General features: G+C 45.7%; 1 protein-coding gene across 5 annotated transcripts in view; it reads left to right on the top strand.

Annotated features, from left to right (window-relative positions):
• Positions 1-13199, top strand: part of LOC138447676 (CD209 antigen-like protein C) — a 298894-nt gene extending 285695 nt beyond the window's left edge. For 3 of the 5 annotated variants that reach the window (XM_069603939.1, XM_069603936.1, XM_069603935.1), the window contains 2 exons: positions 287-393; positions 12670-13199. In XM_069603939.1, the coding sequence (XP_069460040.1) occupies positions 287-393; positions 12670-12802 (240 nt within the window). In that variant the 3' untranslated portion in view covers positions 12803-13199. The remainder of the gene's footprint in view (positions 1-286; positions 394-12669) is intronic. The other 2 variants (XM_069603938.1, XM_069603937.1) reach the window with 1 other exon arrangement.
• The last annotated feature ends 3480 nt before the right edge of the window (positions 13200-16679 follow it).

Here is a 16679-nt window from a genome sequence, read left to right as displayed (position 1 = left end):
GAGATTATGGCAGGCGCATTTACTCGCATATACTATGCCTTACCCCCATTAGCCCGCTCATGGCACATTGAGTTTCAGAGCCCTTAGTTGATCACATGGGCTTCACAGTTAAATATGGTTGTGGGAGAGAGTCCAATGGGAATGTTGGAAAAGAGATGCTCTGAAGGTGATAATGGTAGAAAGAGCTATCACATGGGAGTGAGGGGAGGAGAGATCATTTACAAGTTTACCTGGGATGGATAGTACCCAAAGGAGAAACAGAAAGAACATTCACATTTTTTTTTAGACTTTTTTAGCACAGAGTCTGAATGGGAACCAGCATTGGATCGGCCTGACTGACTCACCTTTGGAAGGAATGTGGCATTGGGTGACTGGAGCAAACCTCGTGGTCAGGTTAGTAACCTTCCGACACTGTATACGGCCCAGCTTTTCTCTCTCTCTTCATATCTCTCATGACCTACAACAGTTGTCCTCCTCTAGAAACACACAACACAGTCTGACACAACCACACATCCAGGTTCCAAGCTCAACACTACAAGTTACAGGGAAAGGAAAGTTGTGCCATTCAGTTACACTTCGTGGTCCAGTTGTTCCAGTACATGGACCTCTTTATAAGTTAAATGTCAATTCATGTTAGTCTTTATCTCATTTATAATGCCATCACCTTCAGCGAAGAAACCCATGTTTTAAAAATGTAGAATGGCTTAAACTGAAAACCATTAATTGCTGACGACTTTCATTTGCATATGTCTGAACCGTCTAGGACCTTTCTTAGGTTGATTACCTATAGCCTGCGTAGCTGGGAATGGGTATTATGTTGACCAGTAGGCTACAGGGAGGACATGGGGCCAGTGGTGGAGGAAGATGTTGGTGACGAGGTGAGTGGTACATGGGATGGGGTGCACCAGCATTCTGCATGATTCAATGTCAATGTCGGTTTGTGGATATATTTAGTGGAGGGTGTTTATATTCCATCCAAATTAGGGGGTGTGACCAAGCGAAGTAATGAAGGAGGTTTGGGCAGTTCCCCAAGAAATATTTTAAAATAATGGCATAATAGCGTGCATTTTACATCATCATTTTTTATATAAACAGAGCAAAGGCTGTACAATTAGAAATCGGTTATTTGGGGTAATATAGATTCCAGGTTACCATTTCATAATGACTTTGGCCACAGGATAGGCTGGCATTGCTACTGTATATCAATTCCATAATGCTGTGCCCACAGTATGTTCACAGAAGCATTCCCACTGTAAATCCATGTGTTGATGTTGGGCCCAAAATATTTGACAGCATTACCTCTCGCAATAACATTGGTGGTTTGTCCACAATGTTTGACAGCTTTGGCAGCATAACCACATTCATGAGGCCCTGCCCACAAATGTCAGCATTGCCATTGTAAAGCATGTTCATGATGCTGCATTCACAATATAGCCAGCAGTATTCCAATTGTAAGTCACTTTGATGAAGTGCTACAATATGTTATGTTAGCCAGCATTGACACCGAAAATCCCTTACATGATGCTACAGCCACAATATATATCAGTATTCCCACTGTAAATCACTTTAATGATACTGCACCCACAATACATGCCAGCATTGACTATGACATTGACATGAAATTACATTCATTAACACGTACTTACAATAAATGTCAATGTAATGTTATATTATGTTAATGTTTTCTTATATAGCACAAATTATCTTTATGTATTAAAGTGATATCATGTATAGGAAAGGTAATTACATGGAACTAATACATTCAAAAGATTAATTTATTTCCAATGTGAAATTTTAACAAACTTTTATTTGCTTTTTCCCAATAAACAAACAAGTTATGCTATTTTCTTAGAGATACAAGAGAGAAACCCACATGTTTTCCCGTTGCACTAAAAATGTTTTTTCGCTGTCTTTATTGAAATTGGCCCTAGGTAGGGCCAACTTGGCATAGAGGCATGTGTTGGTCAAGGTAGATCTGAGACTAGGAGAGGCCCCGATAAAGGACCGAAACTTCAAAATGTTACAGGCAATATTATTCTCTAAATCCTAGAGATAAGAAAGAAAGAACATATTCTGGTACTCCAACAATGAAGGAGTTCAAATAAACATGTTTTGGTCTTTTTACACTCCTTTTGTTGTTGCTAAATGTTCCTGTGAGGGGAAAGGCCTGATCATTCAAAAGGGCCGCAGATAGTAGCTGGAGTGTCTAATGATGTAGGTTGTATGTGCCGGCACGCTCATCAAGGAAACATGTAAGATACCAAGCGTTTTAACTTTAGGTAATAGTGCAATGTTTGTAGATACCTACTGGAAGAGCAGAGGTACAGCTGTCCTTCTTTGTCGCATGTAGCCAGATGCAATCATTAGTTTCTGAGCCATTTAGTCTTAATATATTATTGTCTACCCACATCTTGATTAGGCCAAGTAGATGATCATGTTTGATTGTTCCAGATATGGTAATTTCCAAGCCTAAAATACAGGTAAGAATCATGAGCAATTACACTTTAAATAATTTTTCATGATGGTCCACAATATATGGCAGTTTTGCCACCATAGAACACTTGCTTGATGCTGCCCCTACAATATAAGCCAGCAGCATTGCCACTGTAAATCACATTCATGAGGTTGTGCCACAATATATGCCAGCCCTTCCATGATGCTGCACCTATAATTTATGCCAGGATATTCACACTGTATATCAAAGAGCCAGCAATCCTGTTGTAGTTCACATTCAAGATGCCAGGCACACAACACATTCCATCATTGCCACTGTAAATCACACTGCTGATCCCCTATCCCCTGCTATACAAACATATCCACACATCATTCACACTTGCACACACACACACACACAGATAAACTCGCTCACACATGCCTAGTGATTCAAATTCTCACTCATTCAGATACACACACACACACACATTTAAGCATGACACTTGAAACAATCACAAATGCACTCATTTTATAAAACTTACTTTTTGAAAAGAAAAATGTTTTGTTGTGTGTATAATTAATAACTAATCTTTTACACGACCAATATAGATAAAACACAACAATTGTATATCTTAAGAATCTCAATTCATATGTCAAAAACACAATGAATACTTAATAAAAATTGAATAATTCTTAAAGTTCTTTCATACAAAGAATTAGAGGGCAGGAGAAGCAGCATGGATAGCAATTAAGCTCTGAACCAGAGTAATACTGGAAGAAATGTGATGTCCACTGAGAAGTCCTCACGTAGAGTCATTCGTGTGAACAAATCTTACAAATAAATCCCTACAGTATATCAAAATGTTTCTAATCAGGCTCCATCTCTCTAAGGTACCCAAAAGATTACATCTAAATCGCAAATAGATGCGACGATAAGAAGGACTGGGAAATGTACATACATATTTTGGTAGTACATTAAAAGTATAATGAATCTTTCCATATTCTTTGGCAAAAGACTCTTGGTCCTTGCTCCATTCAGGTATTTCAGTCTTTTGTTTCAGAGTATAAAGGTCGTCAATAAGTGGATCCTTCTATAGATTCAAATCCGGTAAAATGTGTTCACAGTGGTAGATACATTTATTAAGAACTAGCGAATGTTTGCAAAACATAAAAGTATTTAAGTCTCTAAATAAGGAGTAGGAAGGAGTATCTAAGATCTTCCCATACAATTTTAATTTGTTACATTGCATAAATTACTTCCAGGATTGGAAGTGCAATTCATGTTTGGTCAGAATATAAGGAATGGAAACAGGAAACGCCAGCAGTCCCTTCCAGTCTCGGGAGGATAGCTCAGGGGCAATGCACTCCTCTTAGAACAAGATGACACAGAGCAACACAGGTTCGATCCCCTGGTCCATGCTTAGAAACCTCTGGGTATCATATCAAAAAGTACCTTCTAGCACCTGCAATTAGCTTGAATTTGTCTGGTATAATTGAAAGCCATAGAGCAAGGAAGGCAGCACCTTGCCCATGGAATACTCCATCAAATGTAATGCTGAGAATTTGCAAAACTTGTGGCAAGAAAGACACCAATTCTCAACTCTTTAAATCTGTTAAACCACAATGCGCTCTAATCAAAAACCCCAAGTAAGTTAGTTTGATAACCACAGTTAATTTAGTAACAATAATTGACCGACTGAGGTTTTTAGGTTTGGCCTTAAGCCCCGAGATCACCATGACTCTTGACTTTGCTATGTTTGATCAAAGATTATTTATCTTTAGGAACAGATTTAGCCCTTTGAGAAGGCGAAGAAGTCCAATTGTAGTCTTATCGAACAAGATATAGCAGTGACTGCACATGAAAGTGGCCTAGTTTGGGTGGAAAAGAGTTTACAGAGGACAGGTAATCAATAAGATCGGACAGGTATAAACTGAACAGTGCTGGGGCAAGGACATGTCCTTGACGTAGTCCCACAAATGTTTTGATCCACGTTCCCATTGTGCCCTCACTGTTCAGTCCCACCTGTATTGTGGTTTCAGAGTGGAGGAGCATACGTTGATTCTGAAGCCTCCGTGGAATATCCCAGTTGTAGAGCTTGTTCTATGGCCTTGCACGATCAATTCAGTCAAAAGCACATGAGAGGCCCACTGATACCATATTACAGTGGCTGTCTTATAGTGTTTTTTGTATGTGCTTGGCTGTGTATCAAGGTCATGATCAGGCCATTTAAAGATGTACCATAATATTTCCAAAATCCTTTTTGGAATGTGCTTTATTGTACCGCCCCAAGCTGAAGTAACTATATACAAATCTTTGAGGAAATGCCTAATAAAGCAATAGAATGGTAGTTTAACAGATCTGAGCGCCCCCACTTATTATAAATTGGAACAATGTAACAGGTATGCCAAGAAGTTGCTAAATGTCTTCCCAGTGAGATGTTATCAAAAAGGGCAGCTAACAGTCCTGACCATTGCCCAGTGTTTTCCTGTAAGACTATGGGGGTCATTCCGAGTAGGGCGGTAAGGGTTAACGGTCACCGGTAACGAGACCGGTGCCATTAAACCCTTACCGCCCTATTCCGAGTTCCCTTTGCGGGTTGGTACTTAACGCCTGCTTTTTGCAGGCGTTAAAAAACCAACCCGCAAAGGGACCTAGGAGCTAATTACGGCACCGTAATTTACGGTGCCGTAATTAGCGCCTTCCCCATTCCCATTGAGCCCTACGGGGCAAAAATGGGAATGGGGAAGGGCCCATGGTGAATGGGGAATTACCGCCCCGCCAACCTTGGAATGGGGCGGTAATTACGCCATTCACCATGGTGGAGTCTGAAAGACACCGGAGTCAACTAAGGCGCTAATAACGCCTTGGTTAACGCCAGGGTCGGAATGAGGCCCTATGGTTGGGATGCTATCTGGACCTATGGCAGAGGAATTTCTGTATCTCTTAATTTTAAATGATATTGCCTGATGTGTGAAGGAGCCATGCCAGTTGCATACATTTTTAGGGACAAATAATAGTCTGATGGGATAGAGCTGGTTAACCAAATTTACATAAGACAACAGTCTTATGTACATAGTAGCAGCCAGCGTTAAAGCGGTGAAAAAAAGTCTATGGTGCCTGGCCCACCAGCATTCAGGATGAAGGTAGGAAGGAGCTGGTAAACCAGAATGTACTCACAAAATGTGTATGCCAAACAAAGTACATAATGTCGTTGTCTAGAGCATCCAGGATGGTTGCGGGCCAAACACCATAGACTTTATTTCTCCGCTCTGATGCTGCTGCTACTATGTACATAAGATTGTTGTCCTCGCTTCGTCACCATTGCTCTGAACCTGCCCCCAAAGACGTTGCAGCTGCCAGTTGTTGCTAATCTTCATCTTAAAAGAAGTCTCAGTCAATGGATGTGGTCACAGATGGGGTGGAGTTAGAGTTGGTGGTGAAGGGGTGGTCAAAGCAGAAGGTGGTTTAGGTCAGAAAACCCACAGTTGATCAATTGGAGACTACCATTTTTTGCTGATCCAGTGCCTCTAATGTATTTTCATGTGAATATTATACAATACAATACAACATTAAAAATAGATAATAATAGTAGTAATTGCCAGCACTATTCTCAGGCATACAGCGGTATTTGTGTGCAAAGTCAACATGACCATGGTCAGGCCGGGTGACAGATTGAAGGCCACTGTATAGTGGAACGCAATACATATCAGGGTTAGCACGCCTCGAGACGGCGTAGCACTGGCGCACCTGTCCTTCATTAGACAAAGAGGCCAAGGGGCAATGCCCCCATCACGGCTCACAGTGCAATACCTTCCCTCTCATGAGACAGTCAACAGGCATAGACTCTACCACCTGCAGACACTCGCCCCTTCTGCTCAGGGTCATCTTAAGGAGTTTTGGGGCCAGAATAATAGATACCGGGCCCACACTAGTAGCCTATGCAAATGGTACACATACCCCTAAATACGGGCCTCATTACGAGGTCAGCGGTAAGGGGTTAATGGCGCCGGTAAGGATGCCGGTGCCGTTAACCCCTTACCGCTGTATTACGAGGCTGGTTTTACCAGGCGCCCTTAGTGGGAGCCGCTAAAGGACCAGGGATCTAATAACGTGCCCGTTATTAGCTCCCTCCCCATTCCCATTGAGCCCTATAGCGGCTCAATGGGAATGGGGATGGGTATTTTGAATGAGAAATTACCGGGTCCTCCAAGGTTGAAATGACCCAGTAATTCCTCATTCCAGTAACCCGGACCCAGTATGCGGTATGGAGGTAGCCATGGCGCTAATAGCACCATGGCTACCTCTGTACTCGTAATGAGGTCCTATATAGTCTATATTAGCCAATGTTAAACAACACAGGGAAGACATGTTCATCACCATGCGTGGGCACTGAATAGGATACAGATTGTGAGCCATGAGAAAGGTATTCCATACCTGCTCTAGCGCAAAGAAATAAAAAGAGATGTGTAGCTCTGGAATGAGGAAAGAACACATAGACCCACTGTATCATAGATTCGGGACACAGATTCACAGAAATCAAATTACTTTGGGGGCGTTCCTTGCGTCAGGCCAACCCTGCAACCCCTCTCTGCCTGAAACTGATTTTGCCTAAGTGTAAGAAGATGTCCCTACGTAGCATATGCTACCAGGACCATGGAATGTGCGGAGCTTAAACGGCCAGCCAATATTCCTCTGTATGGACCTTCACTTATCATTGGAGTTGCCAGAAAGACGGATCTATGATTATGTCCACTACCTAAATTTACCCAGCATTGCTGCACAGTGTGAAACATATTCCTTCATGCGTGGGCATTTCGGTTTGCATCTAGTACCACAACATGTAACTGGGGTGGCCCTACGCCATAGCAACACACCCCAAAATTCTACGAATAGAACATTACAATAAAGATGTATCAGTATGTGAGTGAAATTGGGATGGGCACTGGGACATCAATTCAGTACAATGCGAGGAGTACCAAAGGTTCCATCGCACACCATGTGACCATACAGGAAGTGAGGGTAGCTCAGGGGCAACGTGCTCGCCTTGGAAGCAGGGCGATACACAGCTTCGATCCCCCAGCTTCGATCCCCCGGTCCGCGCTTAGAAAGCTCTGGGTGTTAAGCGCTTTATAAATAATCTATCATATCACATGAGATTTCACCCTGACAACATCGCAGGAAGTGATGCCATATGGCCTTTTGCCCTGGCATTACAGGAAGGGATACTGCAAAATTGAAAATAAAAGGGGATATTTCACATAAGTATACTCGAAAGGGGGCCCATATTTTCTTGGGGCGATTAGTTGCAGGTACAGTCATCGTATATTGTTCTTCACATTCGTTCACATATGTCAGTTCTCGTAGAAAATGTTCAATACTTGGCGGAGAGGGATTCTTCCAGCAATTTAAAATACAACTTTTTGCAATTATACATGAAACATTAAACAATCTCATGATGGTTTCAGTACTCTTGCCGATGTCGCCCAACAGGTATTTTTGGGGAGTCATGGAGGTCGGAATCTGCGTTACCTCCTCTATTACTTCTGCCACTTTTCCCCAAAACTCAGCCACCACCGGACATTCCCAGTACATATGACATGACCCTGCTTGAGGTGCTTTACATTTAGGGCAGTCCCGGTCCCAACAGTTGTGAATTTAGCTATTTTGTCTAGGGTATAATGAAGTCTATTAAGGACCTTAAACTGTATCAGATGTAGACCTGCATTCATCGATGCTGTTTTGGTGAGCATACAATATTTAGACCATTTCTCATCTGTAATGGTTGCTTTGAAGTAACCTTCCCATTTAGTCTTAACATCATTCAGTGTGGGGGAGTGTGTCTGTGTCAATGCATACAGTTTAGAGATTACCAGCCCTGTGCCAGATGTCGCTGCTTGTAAGCATGGGTGTGCGGGGGGTTTAGCTGGAAAGAGTGGCCACCGTGCTGATTTCATTCTGTAGTATTGGAGTGCTCTAAGCGCCCCCCCTACCCCTCCCGCTATGTCACGTAATTCGTCCATGCTCACAAACTTCCCGTTCGGAAACATGTCACACGTTTTAATTTCCTTGTGTGGATCCCACAGCTGTTGTAGAGATTTATCTAATGTTGGCGGGATGTCGGGGTAATTCCAGAGAGGGACATTATTTTGAATCTTTTATGTAGTGCGCCCCATGCCTGAACCGTACTTCTCACAGGGTCATAGAGACATGTATCTTTGTATTTAGCATTAAAGATAGTGGACCGTAGGTCAATAGGGGATGCAGCTAATTTCTCTAGCCAGATGTGGGGTGAGCGATCGGACCAATCATACCAATGCTTGGCGAACTGCGCCTGTTCTACTTGGAAATACAGTTCAAAATCTGGTGCTGCAATTCCCCCGGAGAAGTACGGTTCAACCATTTTCTCCCATTTCATTTGAGCGGTTTAGCAATCCCAGAGGAACGTTACAACCATTGAATGTAGCCGTGCAAAAAAGAAACTCCCGGCCATATAGGTATGTTTACGAAGAGATAGAGCAGTTTGGGGAGGATGACCATTTTCAATATGGCAACTCGGCCGTACATGGATATGGGGAGCTTAGCCCAGGTCTGGAGCTTAGCGCTGAGCAGTTGTAGAACCCGTTCGTGATTGTCCATATATAGTGTCTGTATATCCCTGGATAGTAACACGCCCAGATACTGAATATGTTGAGCGGACCATTTAAGCCCTGAGGTTGCAGTCGGGCATGTGGTGGCTGGCGTCAGGGGGAAGAGCTCAGATTTTCTCTGTTAATCTTATATCCCGAGTATTCAGCAAATTTGTGAATGTCAGCTATGACAGGTGTCAGGTTAGTTTCGGGATCTCGGATATATAAAAGGGTAGCATCTGCATATATTGAGATAGATTGGGGCGGACCCAACATTTGTAACCCTCTGTCCCCGTGTTTCTGCCTGTCAAATAGTGCTAGAGGCTCTATGGTGAGTGCAAATAGTATAGGCGCAAATGGGCAGCTTTGTCTGGTGCCCCTGCCCAATGGGAATAGTTCAGAGATCGTGTGATTGGTAAGGACTTTGGCACCCGGTGCTGTGTACAGCAACTGAACGTACCTAACAAAGTTAGGGCCCATTCCAAATTTCTTTAGTACTGAAAGGAGGTATACCCATGACACTGAGTTGAATGCCTTTTCGGCGTCTAAAGACACTGCCACCGCGCTTGCTTGAGGGTTTATTTGCGCCATTATACCAAATAGCCTGCGTAGGTTTAACGCAGTGGATCTAGTGGGGATGAACCTGCATTGGTCTGGATGGACCAGAGCCGGCATGTTGGGTAGCAGCCTGTTTGCAAGTACTTTGGCAAACACCTTGGCAACTGCATTAATTAGCGAAAGAGGTCTATAAAATGACATATACTGTGGAGGACGTCAGGGTTTCGGTAGCACTGTTATTATTGCTTCCCTCATAGTTTCAGGGAGTATGCACCATTCCAGCGATTCCTCCCATACCTTCAACATTATTGGCTCTAGTTCCGTACGAAACTCCTTGTAGAGTTCGATCTCTAAGCCATCTGATCCCAGGGCTTTCCCAGAGGCTAGTGCCTTTATTGCTTCGATGACTTCTTCTTCAGTTATTGGTTGTTCAAGGGCCAATTTAGTTTCTAGTCCGAGCGTCGGGAATTCTAGTTCACTGAGGTACTCTTGTATATCCAATTCAGTTTTTTCATCGGGGTTGAAGTATAACTCCTTGTAAAATTTGGTAAATTCATGGTTTATGGCTTGTTCCCCTATGATCACCCCTCCCTCCACTGAGTTGATACTCGGAATTAGAGTACGTTGGCGGTCAGCCTTGATGAGATTGGCTAGTGATTTACTTGCCTTGTTGCTTTCCCCATATCTGTGTGCTCGAGTTGGAGCCTCAATATATTGGATTTCCCTGGTGGACAATCCGTCAAACTCTTTTATGAGTTTATTTATTTCTGCCAGGGTTGCTCTGCCATGGGTATTGCTATAGGTGATTTCCAGCTTTCGGAGTCTACTCTCGACATCTGCCAGCTTGCGCCGGACAGACTTTAGCAAGACCGTTGTTTCGGATATCAGCACCCCCCTGACCCCCACCTTGAATGTTTCCCAAAGTATGGAGTATTTATCAACCGTTCCTTCATTAGTGGGGAAAAATGCCTCGATTTCTACGTGTAGGGACTCTACTACACGTAATGTGGTGTTGTTGTGTTACGCGTACGTTCACCCAAGTGTCTCAGCCCCCCTCTGGGTAATACCGACCTCCAAAATTGGCCTCTGTATACTTGTCAGCTTTCAGCAGGGCCTCTTCAAGTTTGCAGTCCACTTGTCCGCATTTGGATCTGGCAGTTAGAGTCTCTCAGCCTTGTGGTCTCTCTCGGTGCGGTCAATATAAGTACTCTGGCATACTTCCACAGTGGGCCAGTTTTTCGGAGGGGTATTGCTTCAAGGGCACACCACCGCCTGTTAGTATGGGTCTGTGGATGGCGCGGCCTAGGGATCAGCAGCACGGGCGCATAGTTAGTGTAGTGACTTGGCTCCAGCTAGCTGGTAGTAGGGCCTGGTCCTTCCAACACACATGCCCCCCCTCACCTGCACGCCAATCTTCCTGCACTGTTCCTGATAGTTAACGGATCCACTGTGTGTGTGGATCGTTCCGGCAATTCATGCGCAGGCAATCGCTTCGTTCGCGTAACCCATGCCCTTGCGGTGTCCACAAGTGCCACGCTCCTTCCTGCCGTGTATAGCCAAGTTTCACGGGGCCCAAATCGGCGCTGACACAGGGCACACCTGTCCCACCTTCCGCCCCGTGATGACTGCGCAATTAGTATTACACGCACACTTTTCACAACAGTTTTATCCCGCTATTAGTTTTTTGTTTTGTTTTTTGTTAAATTTGAAGAAGTGTACTCATATGGCGCGGCTCTCTCCATGCACCTTTCCTCCGTAGCTGGTGTATTGTCATACAGCCGGCAGTTGTGCTATGCCTCGTACATCTGCAAGTCCCAGCGTTGCACCGGTGTATGGAACGTCTCTGCACATGGGGTCCGCAGTCCCCTGCGGTAGCGGGCAGCGGGGGTCAATGCGTGGTCTGGTATGGCCGATGTTCCACGCCAGGCGCTGTTGTTCATCTCGGTCCTTTGTAGACCCGGCGGGTTTGTTGCCCGCCGACAGCCTCCCAGGTAGTTTCCCACCGCTGTGCGCCGGTCTGCTTACCGGTGCGGGTTGATGCAAGGATTTCTCCGGCCTGTTGGAGTCGGTCGCATCTCGGCGTACTCCGCGACTCGAGGCTACGCCCACCTGCGGCCCTCCTTCCTGCAGCGACCCCGACTCCGCAGTGGTGTCTCGTGGGGCTCTCGGTCGGCCCGAGCTGTCACCCTGCACCGGGGGATTTTATACACGGCCATTACCAATGATTACATTGTTGTAGCTCGCCAGGATTTCTCCCATGCACACACGGATCCCTTAGCTACTTATTTAACTAAGCTTCAGCTCCGCGGTCTGTCCATTTGTATGTATTTAGCTCAGGATATTCGGTCGGGCGTGAGCACACCGATAAGGCAGCCATTCCTTCAGCGCGCAACAGCGCCTGCCCCCTTATGTGTCCTAATGTTTATTTATAGATTCTCCCAAACGCACAGAGTTAAAGTCGATAGGTATGCTTGTGCGGCATCTCTTGGACTAGGGAGCCAAAAGTGACTCCTGGGAGCTGTTGATCTCAAGCTAACCAGGCTCTTCCAGGCTACACCAGGAGCTAACTAGCTCCCCTCAGGTTCAAAGCCTGTACATGTTTCTCATGTGGAGAAGCCGGCTGTCCCTATGTCACCGTCTCCAATTTACTCGGTAGAAGAGCCTATATTTTTAATTTTAGTGCGGTCACTGTAGAGTAAAATACAGTCACAATGATTATCTACAGGAATTGTATATATGTGTATATGGAGATCAACCACACCATGTTTAATCATTCTCAGATCCTGAATACACTTTACTATCTCTTACAAAACTCTAGAGTAAATAAAACAAAAAATAAACAATGACTACAGCCCCCAGAATTCATTGGTTTATTATTTGAAACTCTTGATTGAGCACCAGAGTGACCTGGTTTTAAAGCGCCCTATGAGCACCGTAGGTAGACGGGATGATGTCAAGCAGTGTTGTTGCCTCTGGAAGAGACATGTCACATGTGTAAACCCTTGTAAAATACAATTAAGTTAACTAAATATTCTTCTTTTTTTTTGTTAGCTTTTGGGGTCCAGGTGAGCCCAACAACGCAGGCGCAAAAGAGCATTGTGCAACAATTGAGCCCAGCAGTCACTGGAACGACATCCCCTGCGCTTGGAACAGGCGCTGGATCTGCGAGAAGGAACTATTTTGATTCCTTCCACCTGGTGCCTCCATTAATTCTAGAATATTTAAAGGGAAACTGGGAGAGAAGTTATTAAAACCGAATAACTCACTTGTTCTTCAGGATCTATACCTGTTTTGCCTGAAATAGGAGGGTCCCTTTCGTAAACAATTAAGGGAAATATGATGTCATGTCGAAAACAATTAATGTTAATTGCGCTATTTTTTATTTTTCTCCTTCTAGCTTCACTTTGGCTGGCAGGCTTTATGCCTCCTAATTTTACCACTTGAGTCTTTCTTCACTTTCTACTGCGTCATAATTTCAAATCTTTATCTCACTTAGGGATTCCACTCTCTGGCTGCTGTGAAGAGAGTCTACACCTTGTTTGCAAACTAAAAATGTTAAATAAATACATATATTTCCAAAATTCTTTGCTGTTACATTTTCCACCTTTAGGAATACTCCGAGGACTCGAGCTACAAGTAAGGCGCTGATGTGTGCAAGTTATGTATGTGTTGTTTTTGTACCATGGTGAATAGGATAAGCCTAACGTATAAACAAATCAAACATTTGGTGTAATCTAAGACAAGGAAATAGTAATTGAAAAATACATTTATGAAACGAGTCCAGGCAAACATTTGGACATTTGTGTAGCAATTGAATAGCCATTGTGGTGTCACGTGCCCAGCTAGATCCGGGTCACGTGACACGCCGGAAATAAAGGTATCACCGGAACTGGCGTTAGAACGCCAGTCCGGGTTTATGCATCCAACCCAGTGATCGTGTTTCTTCTGTGCCCGCGACCCTGCCACGCTGCGTGCCACTTGTGGCCCATCAAGGCCCCATTCTAACGGTTGGGCTGCCTGTGTTACGGCCGCCCAACATCACACTGGCGACGAAGCCGTAGGAAGCACCTGCGCGACCCAGCACGCACCTGCCAGCCCTGCACCGGCTGCGGCTACGGAGCAGAACCGCTCTGCGGGAAATATCAGATCAGACCAGCCAACGGCACATCCGCGGGTCGCACGCGGATTATCAACCTCATCAACCCTCACCAGTGCGGAACGCTCCACGAGGCCGCATGTCGGCCACACCATCAACGGGAGCCGCGTATCATACGCGCTCCACCAGCACTACAGCGACTACGCGAGCCGCGTGTTATACACGCGTCGTCAATCACCCGCGTATCAGCTGCAGCAAAGGCGGGAAGCCGGCCCAACGCTCCATTTCACCGCGCGTTACCACGAATATCATTGAAGCTCCTACAAACCGTCCCCCAACATTACTACAGCAAGGAGGAAGGGAGATCAATAAGGACCAAGACATTTGCATGTCCTACGCTCACTGAACTCTATTTTTGGAAAAGAGGAAGTAACTTTGGCAGCATAATACTCTCGTGTTTTCTGAGAGGATTTGGAGAATAACCTTCACATCGCACATCATGCAAGAATAACCAGTGCCAACACAAGAAGCAAATTGCACCGGTGAGTGGGCCCCAACAACCACCCTCACTAACGTGCCCGTCCATTTGCAACACTCCCCAACAACATGTCCAGCTCGGAAAACAGCCCCGCGAGGGCCAGCACGAGTCTTTCCGCCAGAAAGAGCCTCACCACGGACCACCCAGACCCAGCGCTGACCGCGTTAATGCCGCCATTTGACCCATTCACCACGGGAGCAGCTATCAGATGGGAAATCTGGCTGCAACAGTTCGAAATGCATCTGTTTAGGCCAGATCTTAACCCTGACTATGAACGCTTTCACTTCTGCATGGCCAGGCAGCGTGAGAAAGAAACTGTAGACAAATTTCATGCTCGCCTTCGCGAGATGGCGGTCGGCTGTGAGTTCCCTGACGAGGAGTTCGCAATCCGCCTCCAAATAATCAATGGCATATCCTCGGAAAAGCTGAGAAGGGCTATACTCTCGGAGAGGAACATACGCCTGTCCCGCATCCTAGAAATGGTGCACCTCCGTGAGCAGACAGAAGATCAAGTCGCGGTGATCGAGGCAGCAATCCAAAGACTGCCGGTTGACAACCCCAAGCCAACAGAGGACATCGCGGCCATATCCAAACACCAGAACACTCGCACGAAATATGGCCAGAAAACACACATGCCGCAAGAAGGAAACAAAGCTTGCAAATGGTGCAGTGGCCCATGGCACAAAGGAGAGTCTTGCCCGGCATGGGGGACCACATGCAGAAAATGCAACTGCCTCAATCATTATGCTGCAGTCTGCCTGAACCCACCAAACCGAAACGACAAGGAGACCCCCTCCCGACCGGCACAAGAGCGCCGGAAGAAGTTTGCACCAAGAGCGTCGTCATACCAACATAACCGAAAAGGGAAAGCCAGAGCCGTTGACCATTCGCAAAGATCCCCGGACACGAGCGATAGCGACGACAGCGACGACAGTGCGTCCCCTGAGAGAAAAGAGAGACGGAAGAAAAGGAACAATAGGATACACGGAATACACCTCATATCTGCTGTCGAACCACACCGATCACGACAAAGGAAGAGGCCGTCGTGCACAGTCCTGTCCAATGGGGAGCCACTGAAAGTAGTCATTGACACTGGGGCAACAGTGAACGTAATGCCAGCAACAGCATTCAGCAAACTTCACCCGAAGCCCACACTCCACAAGAAGAAGGTCTGACTGTATGCATACGGGTGCAAGAAACCCCTACCCGTGAAAGGATCCTTCAAATCTGACTTCGCACACAAAAACACAAATTGCTGAGTGCTCATCTATGTCGTAGATGCCGGCTGCGAGACACTACTCAGCTGCCGGACAGCGGAAAAACTAAAACTGATCCATTTCGCATTCAACCTTCAACACAACGAACTCGATGACTTATTACAACGACACAAGAAGCTATTCCAAGGCATAGGGTGCCTAAAAGATCGAACCATCAAGCTGCATATAGACCCCACCATAGAGCCGAAGGCCGTACGACACCGACGGATACCATTCCACCTGAGAGAAGGAACTGGCCAAACTCGAAGAGGCAGGAATAATAGAAAAAACATCAGCACCGACCCCGTGGGCGTCACCCATGGTAGTAGCCCAGAAATCCAAGCAACCTAATGCGGTAAGAATCTGTATAGACATGAGACTTCCTAATGCAGCGATTGGAAAAGAACGCCACATAACCCCAACGATAGATGAGCTCATTGTACACCTCACAGGAGCCACGATATTCAGTAAACTTGACCTCAGATCTGGATATCACCAGCTGAGGTCAGCCAGAGAATCCAGGTACATCACCACGTTCTCCTCTCAACTCGGCCTAATGAGATACAAGCGGCTTAGCTTCGGGATATCGTCAGCCGCAGAGGTATTCCAACATGAAATTCGCAGGGTCATCACGGGCCTAGACGGCACCACAAACATCAGCGACGACATTCTTGTGTACGCGTCAGACGAAAGGGAGCACCACAAACGCTTAGCTGCAGTCTTAGACAGATTAGAAGCAGCAGGTCTAACACTAAATGCAGAAAAGTGTGAGTTTGCGAAGGAGGAACTGTGTTTCTTCGGATACATTTTCAGCGCCAAAGGGGTGTCCCCCGACCCGTCCAAAGTCAACGACATGAAGAACACAAAAGCACCCCAGTCTGCCACGGAGGTGAGAAGTTTTATGGGAATGGCGACATACTGCGCGCGATTCATTCCGGACCTTGCTAACATCGCAAGCCCACTCCGAGAGCTGACCAAGAAGGACCAAAAATGGGAGTGGGCAACGACCCACCAACAGGCATTCCAGCAAATTAAGGACACACTGTCCGCATCAACAACCATGGCATTTTTCAACGTAGAAAGGCACACCGAACTCCTCGTGGATGCCAGCCCGGTCGGCCTAGGGGCGGTACTGACCCAAACGGACAACGAAGGAAATGTGTTGCCCATC

The sequence above is a fragment of the Ambystoma mexicanum genome, chromosome 3q, assembly GCF_040938575.1.
Source record: "Ambystoma mexicanum isolate Mex_15411 chromosome 3q, UKY_AmexF1_1, whole genome shotgun sequence".
Classification (NCBI taxonomy): Eukaryota; Metazoa; Chordata; class Amphibia; order Caudata; family Ambystomatidae; genus Ambystoma; species Ambystoma mexicanum.
The sequence above is the reverse complement of the archived record's forward strand: the minus strand, read 5'-3'. Positions and strand labels throughout refer to the sequence as shown.